Here is an 18354-nt window from a genome sequence, read left to right as displayed (position 1 = left end):
CAAAAGCAGCCCTTTCCCTGTGAAACCTCCCACCCACAGCCACACCAGCCATGTCAGCTATGAAGAAGCCATTGAACAAAGCCCCTTAAAAGGTGCTTGGACTGTCAAACACATTTCCTTGACCGTGGGGAGCTCCTTGCCCAGCACTGCCAAAGTCCCCAGCCAGGATACAGCTAACAGTGACCATGCAAATTCTCTGACCAATGCTGTTAAACCACAGGAGAGAGAGAAAAACCTCTTAGCACGGCTCAGTCTGTAGTTCTCAGTGCCTGAATGAAGGAAAAGAGGGAGTATTACCATTGGCAGTGCCCTGATCCACTGCTCCTTCCCACTGCTGGGAGCGGGAGCGATGCTTGAGCAGCACGGGGAGGCAGACCAAATCCCTGCTCATTACACACTGTTAAGGGTTTCCTTACACAGCACAAGTGCCTCTGAATAAATGCTCTTTGGGAAGCAAAAGGCAAAACCTGACTCCTGGAGCCCTTCTAATTTCAAGCCCTTGCTTCAAAAGCAAGGAGAAAACAGCAGTTCCCAATGGCATGGAAATAAAGGGTTTTCCAACGCAATTTACGTGGGCAAAGCAATGGATTTTCACCTATCTCCCTCTTGGAAATGGTCAGTTTTAGAGCTGAAATCAAACATGCCCACACAGAAGCATCATAAATCAGCCCCAGGCAGACACCCACCATGAAACTGAAACCCCAGCACTTCAGAGCCTGGTAATTGAGAGCACAGCCTTGTATTGGGTGGTAGCTGTAAGCTTTAAAAGGCAACTCACTGCATTGGGGTAGATGACAAACCCACACAAACTGAAGTGGGCAAAATGCCTTTACCTGTGTCTTGCCTTATCTCTGCTGGATGGAAATACATGAAATATATATGTATATATATAATAATTATAGAATCATAGAATAGTTAGGGTTGGAAAGGACTTTAATATCATCGAGTTCCAACCCCCCTGCCATGGGCAAGGACACCTCACACTAAACCATGGCACTCAAGACTCCGTCCAACCACCAGGGATGGAGCATTCACAACTTCCCTGGGCAACCCATTCCAGTGCCTCACCACCCTCACAGTAAACATATATAAATATATGTAATATGTATATAAAATACATGTAAATATATGTAATACTTTCAGCATACTTTATAGATGTTCATATCCACCTTATTACTGACCTTGCTTTCCCTCTGTACATGCCTATGCGGACACAGATGCAGAGAGCATGAACTTCAGTGTTTACCACTATTACTGTGCCAATGCCTCGCCACCCTCATAATAAAGACTTTCTTCCTAGTGCCTAAATCTGTGCAGAGACTGAGGAAGGCAAACCGAGGGGTGACTAAAGCAGGATCCATCACTCACCTCCCTGGTTTCGTTGTCCTGGATCAGGGCGTACAGAGGCACCACGCGGTTGATCTCCAGCAGAACCGGCGTGGGGCTGAGCTGCTCCTTCCCGGGGCGCCGGCACAAGTGGCAAGTGGATGGGCAGCGCCCTTTCTCCTCGCAGTGAATCTCCACCCCTGAGATGAGGTGGTCATCGGACAGCATCTGTGCCGTCAGCAGGCCTGAGAGATAGGTGATGAAGGGCATGGATTTCAACTCCTTCTTGTTCCCGAGCTCGGTTGTTTCTGGTTTGGGGAGAGGGAAGAAACCAAACAACATTAAATAAAACCCAGCAGAGGTGTATTCCCAAGGCCAAGCTCTGCTGCAGCCAGGATAAACGCAGCTGCTGGAGGTGCTGGAGGCCAGGTGGGAGCAGGAAACCAGAAAGGTCAAGGAGAGAAAAACAAGACTTGCAGGTCACTGCTTGGGAATTGGTAGGAAGCGCGAGCATCGACAAGCACTTCTACAGCGACAGACTGACCATGTTCTCTTCCTTCTTCTTTGTAACTTGCTTATGCACCTTCTGCACTTCAAAATGAAACCCAAGTATATCCTAGCTGCCAAAGGGAAATCGCTCCAAAGGGACCAGGGCAAGCAGCTGAGTGCTCCCAACGCTCACCCCAACACCAGCCCTCTCTCTATGATCTTTAGCTCTCTCTTTTACGTGACACATTATCCAGGACACTGAGATGGAACCAAAGGAGGATGCAAAGAGGCTGCACTGAGGGATGGAGCCCCTGGGCAGAGGGTACGATGGGTATGGGAATGAACTCACCACATGGGGAGAGATGGAGGCATTACCAAACCCAAGCTGTCAATATGCTGCTTTCAGGAACTATTCAGCCCTTTGAAACCCATTGTGAAACTTCCTGGTGGTCTCAGTTACAAACCCAAGAAAGCCTTATTTTGTTCTGGCTTGATCCAAACACTCGCTAAGGACAAAGTACAACACCTGGTGCTACCCTGAGCACAGGAGACAGGACTCCCATCTCCATCCTGCGCACCTATATTTAAACCCTTCACCTGTAGATTCCTCTTGGGTTGATCCAAGGAGAGCCCAACTTTCATAACCTGGTGAGGGACTTGGAGGAGAAAAGCCTTTCTCCATCCTGTGCCCAAATGAAGCTCCCAACACCATGGGCTGGATGAGGCTTCCAACACCATGAACTGGACAGCTGCTGCCTCCAGCAACAACATCCCAGTCCCACGATGGAGCTGCAGAAGAGCAAGGATTGCCTCAGTGCCCTCAGCTCGCAGTGACACGCAGCTGATGTGGCAAGGCACTTCTCAATTAGGAACACCAGTAAACACAGTATTCCTTCACGACTCCTGATGGGCTCCAGGCTAGGGCCAGCCTCCCCTGCTGCCTGGCTGACAGGGAGCACTTCAATGCTCAGGATCAAAGCTGTCACGGGCAGAACAAGCAAATTTCCATGTTTCAGTGGAATAAAAGCAGGGAAAACTGCTCAGATAAATCAAAACAAGGCAGTGAGGAGATGTCTCAATGTCTAGAGACACTGGTGTACAGAGACATGGAAAATGAGAGTTGGGGCTGGCTCCTGGAAAGATTATTTTCTAGAAGAGCAGCTCCAGGCAGTTTCAAGCCTCATAAGGGGAAACCATGAAGCCCTGACAGATAAACTGGGTGGCTCAGAAAGAGGGAAGCTACAAGGTGATGCCATGGACCTATTCTTGCTTCTGGGCAACACATTTTTAACATCACTATTGAACTACATGTAAAAGAGAAAGGAGATGACAATGACACTTCTGGGCTGCAGAGCTTCTTCACCAGAGCTGAAGCAGTGATTTTGGAGGTCCTCCATGGGGAAGGAAGTTTTGGAGCCATGCTGTAAGGGAGAAAATGAACACAGAACTGAAGAGAATGTGGACTCAGTTATCTCATGATTGGCAATAGGGTATCAAACCTTCCCTCCTGAAATACTGGCTTTACAGCTAAGAATTGGACTACTTGCATCAAACATCTGGATGTGGCCTTAACACAGGCTATGGCTTAGCCTAAACCTAGCCAAGGCTTGTCTGGAGATATGGCACAGAGTTTCCAGCCTTTCTGACAATCATTGTTGAAATCACACACACAGGCTTCCACCAGCACCTGGAAGAAGCCCCAGGGTGATGGGCAGCACAGTCCAGCTGCTAGAGCATCACTCTGGGAATGCCTCATTGGAGGCTCCCTTCCAAGTTACCTGTTCTGTCCTTCTCCCTCCACGTCTGCATTGAAGCACAGGACACTCAATGCATGTGGGCTCAGGGGCTCTTTGAGTGCAAACAAGCAGTAAGGAGTGGGATGAATAAGCAAGAAGAGCAACTTCCCTTGGTCCTCCTCACTTACAGTCTGTTTTTGCAAGGAGCAAGCTGGGGCAAGTACCCTGTACCCTAGGAAAGGACACTGTAGCTGGGGGTGATTGTTTCAAGAGCTCTCCAAAGGGACTGGCATGAAAGCAATGGTTCCTCCTGTCTCCTGAAGGAAACCCAGATGGAGCAAAGGCATTTCAGGAGCAGCAGTCACCAAATGGAGCTGCACAAACTCTCATATAAACTTATACCTAAGAACTCATATATAGTCTCATATATATAAAGTCTTATATATAATCAAAGTAAGGCAGAAAACTGAGTAGCACAGCTCCCTTTCCATACAGCCACGCACCCAGCCACAGCAGATTAACCATGGAGCCTTGTGCCTCATGGAAGACTTCACAGGTAAGGTGGAAATCTCTGTATTTAATCCTCTTTGTAACAGCTGAAGCCCCAGTTACTTTAGGGGAAAGGATTCCTTTGCATCCTTACAACCTGGGGATGTAAGGGGCTACTGGAGCTGAGCTTACAGGTTCAGTGTGCTGGCAAGGGATACGCAGTGTTCCCTTGTGATGAAAAGGCTCTGGGTGCACCTCCAAAGGAGGAAGATGAAACAGGATGTGGCTTAGCAGAGGGAGATGGGTTTTGCTGCCAGCTCTCAGACAGACAAGCACTTGGAAGTCATCAGCACTGGAGAGCAGATCCTGGCAGCAGTTGTGCAAGGAGCTTTGGGGGCTTAAATGCAGTCCTGACAAAATATTCACCCCCCTTCTGCTACCAAAACCCATGTGAGAGTGCCAATTGCACACCCTGCTTGGGATCCAGCTGATCCAAAGCTGAGGACAGGCAGCAAGGAGGAACAGCTCCTCATCTGCTTGCTGACAGGGTGGAAAGCAACAGCTCCAGGAGCCTCATCCCTAGAAAGCTGGTGATCTTGATGGAGACTGTGCTTCCTTCTCTTCCCAACCACATCACCCACCACTCACAGCATCTCAGAGAGGATTCAGACCTGGGAGGTATTGTCCCTAAAACACACTCTTTTATTCCATTGCAACTGTAGCCCAAGGAGAAGGGATCTGGGTCCTTCTTTCCTACCTCTGAGTTCTGGCTTCCTGCTCTGCTGCCTGCCTGCAAGGATTGTGCTCAAGGGCCAGCCTGTTCTCCCCACAGGGAACTGGAATAATCACATATATTCCTGGGGGCCCAATCTCTCTTTTGATTACCTAAATCCTTGTACAGCACCCATCAGTGCTGAGGCCCGGCTGAATGGCTGCTTCTGGAACAAAACACAGGCAGCCCAAACCTATTCCTGGTGAGGCCAAAGGAATAGTTGACATTGGATTGGAGAGAATCAGAACCAGACCCTGCAACATCCCATTGCGCTGCCATCTCCAGCTGCCAACAGAAACCCTCCTGCTGCTTTCACTGCAAGCTGGGCTCAGTCCAGATTAAGTAAACCCAGCTTTAGGGTTCAGAGCCACATTGCACAAGCTCCATCCAGAACTGGACAACGTCCCAAAGCACTCAAACTGCTCTTGCAAAACCTCTGCTTTACTCCTAGGGAAGGGCTTTGCAGGTGAGTGCTGCTGAGTGCTCCAAAGGTCCTGTTCTGGCAGGAGGATGAGGCTTGGCTACAGGAGCTGCAGCAGCAGTGGGGATAAGAGGGCTTCCTTATCAGCACTTGCATCTGAACATGCTTTCGCTGGTGACTCAGTTGGATTCTGGCAACATCTGTTTGGAAGCGCGGGGCCGCGGATGTGGTTAGATGCATCACGGCAACTTGTGGGAGTTATTAGTTTGTTTGCATGAAACATGTATTTAAAAGAAAGAGGGGAAAAACCAACCAACAACAGCACAACACAACAAGTAAAATCACAGCTTCTGCCAAGCCTGGCTTGAGAGAGGATGAGCAGCGCAGAGTGTGCAGAGGTACCACGCGCTGGCCTGGCTCTGGGCTCCATCAGGGTTTATAACCCCACAGCATGAGGTGATTGCCTGTGCAGGGGTCCCTGCTCGGGATGCAGCAGTTGCAGATGTGAGGAAATACTCCCAGTAGCACCTCCTAGTGCCTGGACAAGAGGGAAGCACCATAACACCACTGTGATAACAACAGCACAATACCTAATCAAGTTTGTCTTGAGAGCTCCCAGAAGATGATGGGTTTGCCAGTGGTCCAGCATTCTAATACAGCACCTGCTCCAGAAGATCCCAAGTCATTCCAAAACTTGGAATCACACCACTTACAACAAGTACGCAGCCACATCAGGGGTAGGATGTGGTAGCTCTTGAATAGGAGAAAAAGCTTGGAACGAGGAGAGGAGAAGGCTCTCCAGCTGAAGCTGCAGAGGGAATGTCAGGAATAGACCCAGGTGGGGACTCCTCCAGGCTCAGCAGGTTAACCCCATCAGCACCGATAGGCTGCTCATCTGGCCCTGATTTAGGACCTGGGCTTTGCACTCCACACATGGAAGAGGCAATTTTGGTCCACTTCTGCCCTAGTGCCACAGCAGGCAGGGCAGTGGGGATTTACAGCCAACACACATCCACTGGCACAGGCTGCCCATTTATTACCTGGTGGAAAAAGACCCCATTTGTTGGCAAATCCATCGGAAAGGACTTAGAAAGAAAATCAATCCTTGTGTTTGCCTGGGAATTTCTCTTGCAGTAAGATATTGTCAGTGCTGTAACCCCCAGGGCCGCTAAGAGCCTGAACAGATTTAATGCTGCCCACTGTCCGTGATGGGAAACCACTGCTTGGGGCTGCAAAGGAGGTGTTGGTGTAATGCCTAGGGGAGCCAGCAGTGCTCTACTATCACACATGCACCCATGGGTGCAAGCAGCACAGTGCCATCCCTTGCTGCTGCCCAGGAAACGCCACACCAACAGCGGCTCAGGCTGGCTGTGCCAAACCACCAATGCCATGTCCCATGGAGGATTCACCTACGGACTGTCACCCATCATTTAGGGAATGCCACCACCCCACGGCACAGCAACCCATGTGGGAAGCCTGGGTGAAGGCACGACCACAGCCTGTGCACACCCCAGAAGGGCGCACGCTGATGCTCATAAGCAACCGCAGATGTGTATCCATGGGACACCTCGGCTGAGCCCACGGAGCGGCTGGAGGGGTGACACTGGGGTGCTATGGGACCTGCCATGCATGGCTGCGGGGCAGTTGTGGCCGCTGCGGTCCGTGAGGACCTGCTGCCCTCTCGTGGCACCGCGGGAGGATGGCTCTCGGGCTGGAGATGCACCACGGCTCGCTCTGCTGCTGGCACTCCACAGCCCCTCCGATGGGACCTCATCCTGCATGGAGCTCCGGCCTCGGCATGATGAGTCTGGCAACACAAATCCAGAACAGCCTGAGTGCCCACAAGTGATGATCTCCCGAATGTGATGGTCTGTGACCACTTTTCTCCCCCTCTTATGTCCGGAGAGTCACAACCACCTTCCTGCCTCTGCCCCCCTCTCCCTGCTGATTAACCTAATGCAATAAAACACAGAACCTTGCACACTCTCACAGCCCCAACACCCAAAAAAGCAGTGGCTGGTGAGCTGTGCCATGGTGCTTGTGGCTCAGTGGCCCACAGGACCCCTGTGTGCCCATGGGAGTCCCTCTGCCCTGGGGTGATCCCGAAGGTACCAGCAAGGACCATCTCCTCCACAGGTCAGACGAGCAGGCTCTGCAGTAACCTCAGCTTCAGGTGAGACATTTACAGACTTGCAAGCCTGTGGTACTAAAGGAAAAGGCCAGAAGAGCTTTTAGAGATCTTTGATCAACCCCTACAAAGGGGGATGGTGCAGGCATCACCAGTGTGCTTGCTTCATCACAGGAATCAAAGGCCCTGCACGGCCCTCACTGCCTGGAAGAGCAACCAAAGCTTTGCCCTGCTCATCCAACCCTTGGCAGCACCTCCCTGCTCGTGCCCCTGCCTCTGAGCCACTACAGCCCCACAAGGATGGTCCCAGGATCACCAAATTGCTGCTCTGGACCCCATGGGCTGCTGTGTTAGCCCTGTACCAGCAGCTGGCTCCGTGTCTGCTCCAATGCACCCTCCTCATGCTCATTTCCCATGGGATGGCTGAGATGTCCCAAGCCCTGCTGGCTGGATGACTGGCCACCAGTGTGGGGCAGCTCTGGCCCCCCCATCCCGTGCCAGGGTGACTGGGGTCCCAGCCTCCCCATCCTTCCTCCTCATGGCACAGGGTCCCCATACTGTACATGCTGGGTAGCATCAGCAGCTCACTGTCACCACTCCCAACTAAATCCCGAGGGTCCTTTGTTTCTACCCCAAGATGCATTAAAAGCTTATTTCCTTACTCTATACTTATTTTTTCCTCACACTGTTCACTTCCAAGTGTGGGTGACCTCACACATCCACCAGAACACCCTGGTTTAGTGCTTATATCCACTTTTATTCCATGGAAAATACATCAGGAGCTGAAAGCGCATTCCCATGGAGATGCCAAGAACTAGGAGTGAACCCCGTGTCCCCTTCTGGGACAATGCAACACCCCCAGGGCACTGCTGGAGCACCCCGCTGAGGTTTCTTGCTCAGAGCCAGGAGCATGACATGAAATAGGAGACCATAAACTTCACCCATTGCAGCCCTGGTCAGGGTTTGTCTCTGCTCTTGCTGCCTTTGAGTGCATCCACTGCTCATGTTGCTGATCCCTGCTGCTCCTGATCGCTGCTGCTCTTGATCCCTGCTCAGATGTAGGTCCCTTCCAACTGAATTATTCTACTCTATTCTAGTCTAATCCATTCCATTCCATTTCATTTTATCCTATCCCATTCCATTCCCTAATTCCTACTCAATTCTGGCTACTGCCTGGGTACCACTGGGACCAGCAGTGATGCTGGCAGCACTGGGGTGTTCAAAACACGGCTCCCATAGACCTGCCTGTCCAAGCCTTGCTTCTCCCCACTCCCACAGGGAAAGCCCCAAGCCCTGACATTCCTGATGTGCTGTGCAGGTCCTCCACCCCAGGTCACAGTAAAGCTGGGTTCTGCCATCATGAAGCGGTCTTGTGATGGCCAAGTGAAAGCTGAGTGGGAACAGGGGACCCACTGTTACTGGTGTCCTTTGCACCACCATGACCCCAAGAAACACCAGGGCAGAGCTAAAACCCCTGCCTCTGACCACTGCTACCAGCCCCAGGCAGCACAGAGCCTGTCTGATGGGGAAGGGGTCAGAAACCAAGGCTGGAGGGACAAAGAGGAGGACGGAAGAAGCAGGAGGGAAATGACTGGTTCTATGATCATTGACTGCTGGAGAGATCACCTTTTGCTGCCACCCAGCGTGAGCAGAGGAGGCAATGAGCGGGCAGCACAAGCTCTCCTCTGATCGAGGGCAAACCCAAACCCACTCCATTTCCCCATTGCTTCCTGCCTGTGCCACAGCAGCAGCACCAAGCACCGGCCAGCACTGCAAGAAAGGTGTCATTGTAGGAACCAGGACGTGCTCTGAGCAGGTCCTCACACAAGCAACCACAGCTGCCAATGCCCATATTTATGTCACTGACAATATTTATATGCAATCGATTATATTTGCTATTCTCTACCTCAAAATAGGCCTCTTTGTCCTGGGAGCCCACAGGCTGCTCCAACACAGTGGGAATGAACCAAGTGATGAGTTTTCAATAGGCCAGTTGAAAACATGACAGTGCTCAGGTCCCCACTGCAGGGTAGAAGATGAGAAGGAACTGGATTATCAGGAACTGGCACAGAATAAACCAAGAACAGTGAACCCCAGAATCCCAGCCTGGGTTGGGCTGGAAGGGACCTTAAAGCTCCTCCAGCTCCAACCCTGCCACGGGCAGGGACACCTTCCACTAGAGCAGCTTGCTCCAAGCCCCTGTGTCCAACCTGGCCTTGAACACTGCCAGGGATGGGGCAGCCACAGCTTCTCTGGGCACCCTGTGCCAGCGCCTCAGCACCCTCACAGGGAAGAGCTTCTGCCTAAGAGCTCATCTCAGTCTCCCATTTAAGCCTGAACCCATCGCCCCTTGCCCTATCGCTACAGCCCCTGATGAAAATAATCAATTAGAATCAATCAGTTGGGAAAACACCTTTAAACTCACCGAGTCCAACCCTTCCCTTTCTTTGTCTGCTTTTACCGCCCCTGCACATCCCAAGCAGGAGGAGGGGCCGCGCCGGGAGCGCCCTATGCGGGCAGGTCCTCAACTCCAGCCCCCGGCGGCGGCAGACCCAGGCCCATCACCACCCTGCAGCCCCACTCCGGCCCCTACCGAGCTCCCTACCCCATTAACACCCCCTCCTATCCCCGCATCCCCTCCGCCTCCCCTGCTCGTCCCTCCCGGCCCCGCTCCGCCACCTCCACCCAGGACTCCATCTCCCGTCGTGCTCCGCGCCCCCCCTCCCACGCACGTTACGTCCCGTCGCGTCACGCACGTTACGTCAACGCGCGGGGCACGCCGGCCAGCCGCGCGCGCGTCCCGGCAGCTGCGGGCAGGTAGGGAGCGCCCTGGGCGGGACGCGGCGGCGCCCCCTGCAGGCGGGGCGGGACGAGGCAGCGGCCGGGCCCCCCCCTCCCCTTCCTCCCTCCCGCGGTGCCCCGTGGCCGGGCCGCGGCTCCATGGGGTGGGAGCCCCGGGGTGGGTCCGCCCCCTCCGAGCCCTTGTGGAGGCCGCGGTGGGGCTGTGGGTGCGGTTGGGCTGCGCTGACAGCAGCGGGACGAGCCGCGGCCCCGCGCTGCTGAGGCGGGGGGTGAGCCCCGAGCGCTGGGGCAGCCCCCCCCCCCGAGCTGATCCTGCTGCTGTCCCCGAGCGGTTGAACGGGTGGGGGGACCCCAGCGGTCAATTCCAGGCGCCTCGGTAGGTGAAAACTAAAGGGAGAGGAGAAACCACAGCAGGAAATCGCTTTGAGTCTGCCTCATGTAATGCACCGAGGTCATAGCCTGACCCAGGGCTGAGGCTTCCCCCAGTCCCTGCTCGGCGTCACTGGAATGATGGACACACGAGAACAAACTTCCATCGGAGCACGAGAGAAAGGGAAGCGCAGCAGTAAAGTTAACCTAATGTTGTTGAGGCGCGTGCTGGCATGCCAAGGAAATGCATGGAAGGAATCTTGGACAAATCGTCTTCCTACAAACCGAACTTAAAACTCAATAAACCCCCCTCTGTTATTGATTCCTGAATGAGAACAGTTGTTTTAAAGCTAGTTTTTGATGTATTTCACGTGTATTTTATGTAATTCCCTGTATCTGGTATCTGTGCTGCTCCCTCATCCTCCCCTAAGCAAGTTTTCTAACATATTTCCAAGGAAAATAAGAATAATGGAGCTGGTACCCTGTGTTGCAGTTTTAAAATGCAGATTTCTCCATCCCTCAGAGGATGGTTTCTGATCTACGGTGCCCAGGCTTCTGCTTCCCTGCCTGAGATAGGAGCCAAGAAGAAAAGGAAAGAGCATTCAGCAGCAGCAAGTGCCAAGCGTTTCCCTGCTCCTGTGCTCATTGAGCCAGGGATCAGATCCCAGCGTGGGATGAGAGCTGCTGCACTGCTGAATCCCCTCCTGAAACACAGGCTTTAAAGGACTAAAAGGAGTTGTGTAACTCTCAGCATGAACATAAAGAACTTCTCTTCGTTGCAGTTGCCTTCTCCCACTTGAGCGAATGGGAAACTGAACTTTTCTGTTGGAAATGCTCCCAAGGATGAAGCTGGCAAACCAGCAGCAGGGAAGTGAGAGTGCTCCGTGCATGCAGCCACAGTTCAGGACAAGGTGCCTGTCTGCATCCCTCTGTGACCAGCTCTTCAGTTTAAAGACTAACTCCTTCCCTCCCCTTCTCTTCCCCTACAAGAAACGTTTCCTTCCCCGTTGCTTTTAATAGCTAAGCCATGCAATAGCAACACTATTGAAACTCAGTCTACTGAATAACAACTTAATGATGGGACCCCTGTTCTGTTCCTTTTGAACGGCTGCTTCAGCGGGATCTGCTCCCTGCTGGGAGGGAGGTGAGGGTGGAGAAACCTGGATTGAAGCTGAATGGCAACCAGAGTGCTGGAAAACTGAACCAGAAGGCAAGAATGAGGTCAATGCTGCGAAGCTGAAACCAGGAGACGTTCTATGCAGTTAAGCTAAGTTCAAGAACTAACAGAGAGCACTTGGGGTGTGTATTAACAAATGCTTGGAGTCCTCTGTTAGCTCCATTAGTGCTAATTCCTGCTATTCCGTGTGGAGCTGTGTTTAATTGGCATGCTGGAGCATGATGCTGGGTGGCAGAGGTTAAAGAAATAACACTGGCATCGAATCTTCACTGTTTGCTTTCAGTATGTACGGTCATTCCCAGAACAAGTGGAAGCTGACAGATCATCCCTCCTAGTTTCCCTTCCTGGCAACTCTATGAAGCCTTGAGGATTTATTTTGGCTATCTAGAAAAAAAATGAGGAGTAAAGCAACCACATTTGTTTTGTTAGCTCCCGATGTCACATCTGAATGCAGGTCTCCAGAGGTGATAAATTAATGTCCTCAAGCGTTGCACCATCTGGTTCCTCTTTGGATGCGCAGCATTCTGAATGCTTGGTTTAATCTCCCCGGGTTTCAGTAAATTATGGAAACTCAGAGGCTTGGCAGCAGGAGATGGGCACCATGAGGAGATGATTCAGTCATCAATATCTATTGGGCTTCCTTATTGCTGCCATTAACGCTTCTTTCTGTTCTACTTAGAAATTTTGCGAGTGAATAGTTCATCACACCAGGAGCTGCAAGTTGGGGCTGGAGTTTGCCTACTCTGAGGTTAGCTATGACTAATTCATCCTTTCCAAAGGTGGCAATGCTAACTGGGCTGCTTTTTTTCCAGGGTTGGGTGATAAATCAGAAAGAAATTGCATGTATATGTAACTGATGACATAAATCACATTTCCTTTTTTTTTTTTCTCTCTGGACAGAATTGGAGCACCTCGGAATAGATGCAAGAAGAAGATTTTGTGCTGGGTAAAGCTGCCTTGGAGAGCCATGGCTGTCGCCCCTCATCTCAACTCGGATGCACTCCGAGAGGTCCTGGAGTGCCCCATTTGCATGGAGTCCTTCACTGAGGAGCACCTGAGACCCAAGCTCTTACACTGCGGGCACACCATCTGCAAACAGTGCTTGGAGAAGCTCCTGGCAAACAGCATTAATGGGATCCGGTGCCCCTTCTGCAGCAAAATCACACGGATCACAAGCTTAGCTCAGATGACTGACAACCTGACTGTGCTGAAAATCATAGACACCGCTGGACTGGGGGAAGCAGTGGGTCTTCTCATGTGCAAGGTCTGTGGGAGAAGGTTGCCAAGACACTTCTGCAAGAGCTGCAGCTTGGTTTTATGTGAGCCCTGCAAGGAGTCATCACACATGCCTCAAGGACATAGAGTTGTTGCTATCAAAGAGGCTGCTGAAGAGCGTAGGAGGGAATTTGGGACGAGGCTTGCCAGACTTCGGGAGCTCATGGGTGATCTGCAGAAAAGAAAAGCGTCTCTGGAAGGTGTTTCAAGAGACCTGCAGTCTAGATACAAAGCAGTTCTGCAAGATTACAGCAAAGAAGAGCGCAAGATCCAGGAGGAGCTGGTCAGGTCACGCAAGTTCTTCACCAGCTCTTTGTCAGAAGTGGAGAAGGTAAATAATCAGGTCATGGAGGAGCAAGCTTATCTGCTGAACTTAGCAGAAGTGCAGATCATGTCTCGCTGTGACTATTTCCTTGCCAAAATCAAGCAGGGAGATATAGCCCTCTTAGAGGAGGCAGCAGATGAGGAAGAACCAGAACTGACAAACAGTCTTCCAAGGGAGTTGACTCTTCAAGAGGTTGAACTCCTGAAGGTGAGCCATGTGGGACCACTGCAGATCGGGCAGGTGGTGAAGAAGCCCCGCACTGTTAACGTGGAGGAATCCCTCATGGAAACTGCAGCATCCTCATCAGCATCATTCAGGGAGCCCGAGTTGGTGCAAGAGGAGCCCAGCTGCACACCCAGTTCCTCCCCAGCCAAGCCAAGGATGCCTGAAGCAGCCACGAGCATCCAGCAGTGTCACTTCATCAGGAAGATGGGCTCCAAGGGCAGCCTGCCAGGGATGTTTAACCTCCCTGTCAGCCTACATGTCACCCTGCAGGGTGAAGTGCTTGTTGCAGACAGAGGCAACTTCCGAATCCAGGTTTTTACCCGCAAGGGCTTCCTAAAGGAGATCCGCCGGAGCCCCAGCGGAATCGACAGCTTTGTGTTGAGTTTCCTTGGAGCAGACTTACCCAATTTGACACCCCTTTCTGTCACCATGAACTGCCACGGCCTCATAGGTGTGACCGACAGCTACGATAACTCTTTCAAGGTCTACACCATGGATGGCCATTGCGTGGCGTGTCACCGGAGCCAGCTAAGCAAGCCCTGGGGCATCGCTGCTCTGCCTTCGGGCCAGTTTGTAGTGACTGATGTGGAAGGAGGCAAACTCTGGTGTTTCACAGTGGACCGTGGCGTGGGGGTAGTGAAGTACAGCTGCTTATGTAGTGCAGTGCGCCCCAAGTTTGTCACCTGCGATGCTGAAGGGACCATATACTTTACCCAAGGGCTAGGGCTTAACCTGGAGAACCGGCAGTACGAGCACCATTTAGAAGGAGGCTTTTCAATTGGCTCTGTTGGCCCAGATGGGCAGCTGGGGCGCCAGATTAGCCACTTCTTCTCTGAGAATGAGGATTTCAGGTGCATTGCTGGGATGTGCGTAGATGCCAGGGGAGACCTCATTGTTGCTGACAGCAGCCGTAAAGAAATCCTGCATTTTCCTAAAGGAGGGGGCTATAACATCTTAATCCGGGAAGGACTCATCTGCCCGGTTGGTATTGCCATTACTCCCAAAGGGCAGTTGCTGGTGCTGGACTGTTGGGATCATTGCATTAAAATCTACAGTTACCACCTGAGAAGATATTCCACCCCTTAAAGCATGTCTCTAAGCAGAGATTCTTCCAGCCTCATTGCAATCTGGCAGGAGCCAGTGTCAAGCATTCAGGAAGATGGTGCCATAACCAAAGGGGAGGTCAACGTAGAGGCCGCTGTGTTTTGTGTTTAGAAACAAAATAGCCTATGTGGTGGTGGTCTGCTTCTTCTTCTTCTGTTTTATATATAAAATCCATACAATAAAAAACAAGTGCCAAGGGAAAGGATCTATCCTGGAGTATTGGTTCCTTGTTAAATGACTGGTCACTCCATAAACCTTCTCACCTCCTTACGCCACATCACCTACACTACCAGCTTCAGCCGTTGTATCTTTGTGCCATAAACACTGACTGCTCTAAATCACCTTCCCTTAGAGAACCAGAGAGGCAGTCCTTGCTGTGGAACTCACAAGGAACTGGGTAACAGTTGTCTGGGCAACTACCTGGGAAAGCAATTTCTGATTGCAGCACTGCATCAACTGAAATAGCCCTCTTAAACTGCGTGGAGATGGAGCTGTGCTTTCAGACTGATGAGGGAGGGGTTTCTCTCTCTGGTTTTTGGGTATTCAGGAGATCACCCCTGTGGTGCCGTTGGTGAACCGTGTCTGTTCAACATCAAGTGAGTAGTGGGCAACTGTGGGAGGCTGAGCTGAGCCACAGAACTGCCCTCTCTGGTGGCAGCAGGGTTTTTATTACTACTGAGAGTTCTGTTAGGTAGAAGGGGATAAAAGGGGAGGGGGCTGGAGGAAAAAATATAAGGGGGGAGGGAACCTATGAACCTATGGTTGATATTTACTGTTTTCTTGTTAAATGTATCCTGGAAACTGGCTTTGGAAGGTATGTCTGGTATCTAAAGCTTTACTGGGAGGTGGTGGGAAAGGGCTGGGGAAATACGTCTGTAGTAAATGAGATTCAATGGAACATCCTGTACATTCACCTGCACTTCATTATTCTGCATTCCAGACTCTTCCATTTAGCAATAGGCTTCCACTTCATCTGCACTTTATACCTGCAAGCTGCTCACTGCCAAGATGAGGAGGGGAGGGGGGGTTGTTTTCTTTCTTTAATACTTGGAACCACATCCATTGATGTACTGCTTTTTTTTCTCCTCCTTGCACAGCAAAACACTACATTCCTCACATACATTTTGTTACAGCACCAGCAGGCTCCAGAGTTCATGTTCATCACGGCTTTGGGCCAAATGAAGCACAAAACTGCAGCTGTGTGAACCAAGGCCCCCACAGTGCTACTCCCCTGGCTGATAAATGTGTACCTCAGTGTGGTGCTGCTTGCCCAGAATAGCTTATTGAAGGAAAGATGCATTTAAATAGGGCACAGTGGTAGCATGTTAATCTGCCACAGATAATAGTTACACTGCAGCGTGTTTATTTGCTGCTATCAACAATGTAGTTGCAAATTTGGGGGCATGACAGACAATCTAAAAGCTGATTTTATGGTGGCTGCCATGCTACAGCAAATTGTTTGCTACTTGTGCTACAACATGGATGCAACAAGTGATTCTTTTTAAGCTCCCATATACTTTCCCCTAATGAAACAGCAAAGTTAAGTCGGCTTCAGAGGCACTGCAAGCTCCGGCCTGTTGTTTGGCACTCACAAGGTTTGTAGAAGAAGTGCTGGGAGCAGATTTTAGTGGGGTTTTCTTTTCCTCTCCCTGTTCTGCTCAGCCAAAGCACTGAAGAGGCCCAGCACAGCACACACCCAGCTGATGGGGGTGCCCCTCCATCAGGGAATCTTCCTATTTCTCTTACTATAACAGGATGGAAAGAGGTTGTGGAGAAGGGAGCAGGAGCTAAGACACTCCCATGGGAGATGGTGCTGAGGGAGCCCATGGGAACTGAACCCTTCATGCACTACAGGGGCAGGACGAGGGGGAATGGGTTTAAACATAAATAGGGGAGACTGAGATGAGCTCTTAGGCAGAAGCTCTTCCCTGTGAGGGTGCTGAGGCGCTGGCACAGGGTGCCCAGAGAAGCTGTGGCTGCCCCATCCCTGGCAGTGTTCAAGGCCAGGTTGGACACAGGGGCTTGGAGCAAGCTGCTCTAGTGGAAGGTGTCCCTGCCCGTGGCAGGGGGTTGGAGCGGGATGAGCTTTAAGATCCCTCCCAGTACAAACCAGGCTGGGATTCTATAATGATTCTGTGATAACCCCCCCTTTTTCCTGCACTGCTCCTTCATTTGCTGAAGCTGCCAACTTGCACATCAGTATTCACATTCTCTGCTTCTCTTTTTGGGGTGGGAGGGGCAGTTGCCTGAGGTATGTTACAGCAATATGGGGAGCTGATCTCACCTTGCATGTATGTTTTGGGGACATGACAACTATTACCAGGCCTTTCTGCAGTTAATTACGTTGTAACTCAAGGCGTTTTTTCCAGTGTTACAGCAATAGCACAGTTCCTCTCCTACTGATCTCTTTTCAACATTTCTCCTGTTTCCAAGAACTGCTCCAAGCAGGAAGCTACAATGGACCTGAATAATTGAAGCAATATTATCTATGCTAATATGTACCTCTGTCATTTTCTGTCCGCATGGATCTATTTAAGCTTTTTTTTTGCAATAAACATCACACTACCAGCAATAACAGCTCCTGGAGTGCTTGAAGGGACAGAAAAGCTGGTCCAGTAAACTGAGCAGTTGGTTCCTCCAGCCTGTTCCTGGTTATACAGTTCAAACAAAAGCATCGTCTGTCATCTGTTTCTCGCTCAGATGATCCAAGAGAAATCACACCACCCTGCAAGGCACTGCTGGGGCAGGACACTGCGATTGGCACCTCGGGGTGCTATGTGTCGCCTGCAGCTCTTTGTCTGCTCTTGGCTTTCAGGCGGAAAAGAGGTAAAAGGAGGACCTGAAAACCTGTTGTTCCTCCCGCAGGGTGCACACATCCCCTGCTAGAACACAACAGTGACCGTGAGGGGGTTTTGCAGAGCTGTATTTCTCACCCTGGTTCCCTCCCCTCCAGTGTTGTGATCATTTGCCAAACAACGTGAACTGGAATCATTAAGGAGCGTGATGAAATAGTTTGGCTTCTGCTTTCTACCTGGAGAAAGAGCTTGTCTGGTCGTACGTATGTGTTTGGGCTTTAAAGATTGTGTAATAAAGGAGAAATTGATCCAATTAAAAGCGCATTGCAAATGGCCCGTTTTCTTATTAAAAACACTTTATCTCCTCCCTTTGGTGGCAGATTGGGTTTTACAGCCACTGGGAATTCAACTTGGGAACACAATGGCTACGAGACTCCTTTTATGCCATCGGGTTAGGAGGATAAATCTGATCTCCTTGGCAGGTCTCACATAACTTTATCTGATGCTTCCCTACCCACCTCATAAACAAATACTGGAGTTTCCACCTTAATTCATGCTGATACTCCCACAAGGGCAGTATCTTTTCACTGCAGGTGATACCTGATGTTTTAAAGAGCTGGTTCAAATTCACTGGCACTAAATGCTCCATAACAGGATGTGGAGGCCTGGCTGAAAGCTTCCTCATCCAACCCCCTCATCATCCTGACCATCAAGCAGCTTTCTGCCTCAGCTCTGCCCTGCTGCAGAAGTGACACATTTGCTGGGGCTGGTAGAATCATTTAGGTTGGAAAAGACATTTAAAATCATTGAATCCAACCATGAGCCCAGCACTGCCAACTCCACCACTAAACCATGTCCCCACGTGCCACATCTACATGTAGGAGGGCTGCTGGGAGGATTTACCTATTATTCTGGCTACTT

General features: G+C 51.0%; 2 protein-coding genes across 8 annotated transcripts in view; one reads left to right on the top strand and one right to left on the bottom strand.

The window, feature by feature from the left end:
• ASTN2 (astrotactin 2) overlaps window positions 1–18354 on the bottom strand; it is a 331851-nt gene that overhangs the window by 94130 nt on the left and 219367 nt on the right. For all 4 annotated transcript variants that reach the window (XM_061476701.1, XM_061476705.1, XM_061476702.1 and 1 more), the window contains one exon: window positions 1369–1634. In XM_061476701.1, coding sequence (XP_061332685.1) covers window positions 1369–1634 — 266 coding nt within the window. The remainder of the gene's footprint in view (window positions 1–1368; window positions 1635–18354) is intronic.
• On the top strand, window positions 10665–17755 carry TRIM32 (tripartite motif containing 32). 4 transcript variants are annotated; one of them, XR_009747464.1, is made up of 4 exons: window positions 10665–11831; window positions 12389–12457; window positions 12610–15234; window positions 17339–17755. XR_009747464.1 is itself a non-coding variant. In XM_061476706.1 (3 exons), exon 3 carries the CDS (start codon window positions 12677–12679, stop codon window positions 14618–14620), a length of 1944 nt encoding a protein of 647 aa, XP_061332690.1. In that variant the 5' UTR covers window positions 10665–11831; window positions 12389–12457; window positions 12610–12676; the 3' UTR covers window positions 14621–17755. The 4 variants fall into 4 exon arrangements, 2 of the variants coding, with proteins under 2 accessions (XP_061332690.1, XP_061332691.1); XR_009747463.1 differs by having other exon boundaries at window positions 17008–17755; XM_061476706.1 differs by having other exon boundaries at window positions 12610–17755.

The sequence above is a fragment of the Pezoporus flaviventris genome, unplaced genomic scaffold, assembly GCF_033815535.1.
Source record: "Pezoporus flaviventris isolate CSIRO_AGI_PZ_B2104156 unplaced genomic scaffold, CSIRO_AGI_Pfla_v1 ptg000097l, whole genome shotgun sequence".
NCBI classification, from domain to species: Eukaryota; Metazoa; Chordata; class Aves; order Psittaciformes; family Psittacidae; genus Pezoporus; species Pezoporus flaviventris.
Note: the sequence above shows the minus strand (reverse complement) of the source record. Positions and strands in the feature narration are given on the sequence as shown.

What these genes read in the sequence shown, in the direction of transcription:
- TRIM32 (XM_061476706.1), top strand. Translation starts at nt 12,677, where the DNA reads ATGGCTGTCGCCCCTCATCTCAACTCGGATGCACTCCGAGAGGTCCTG.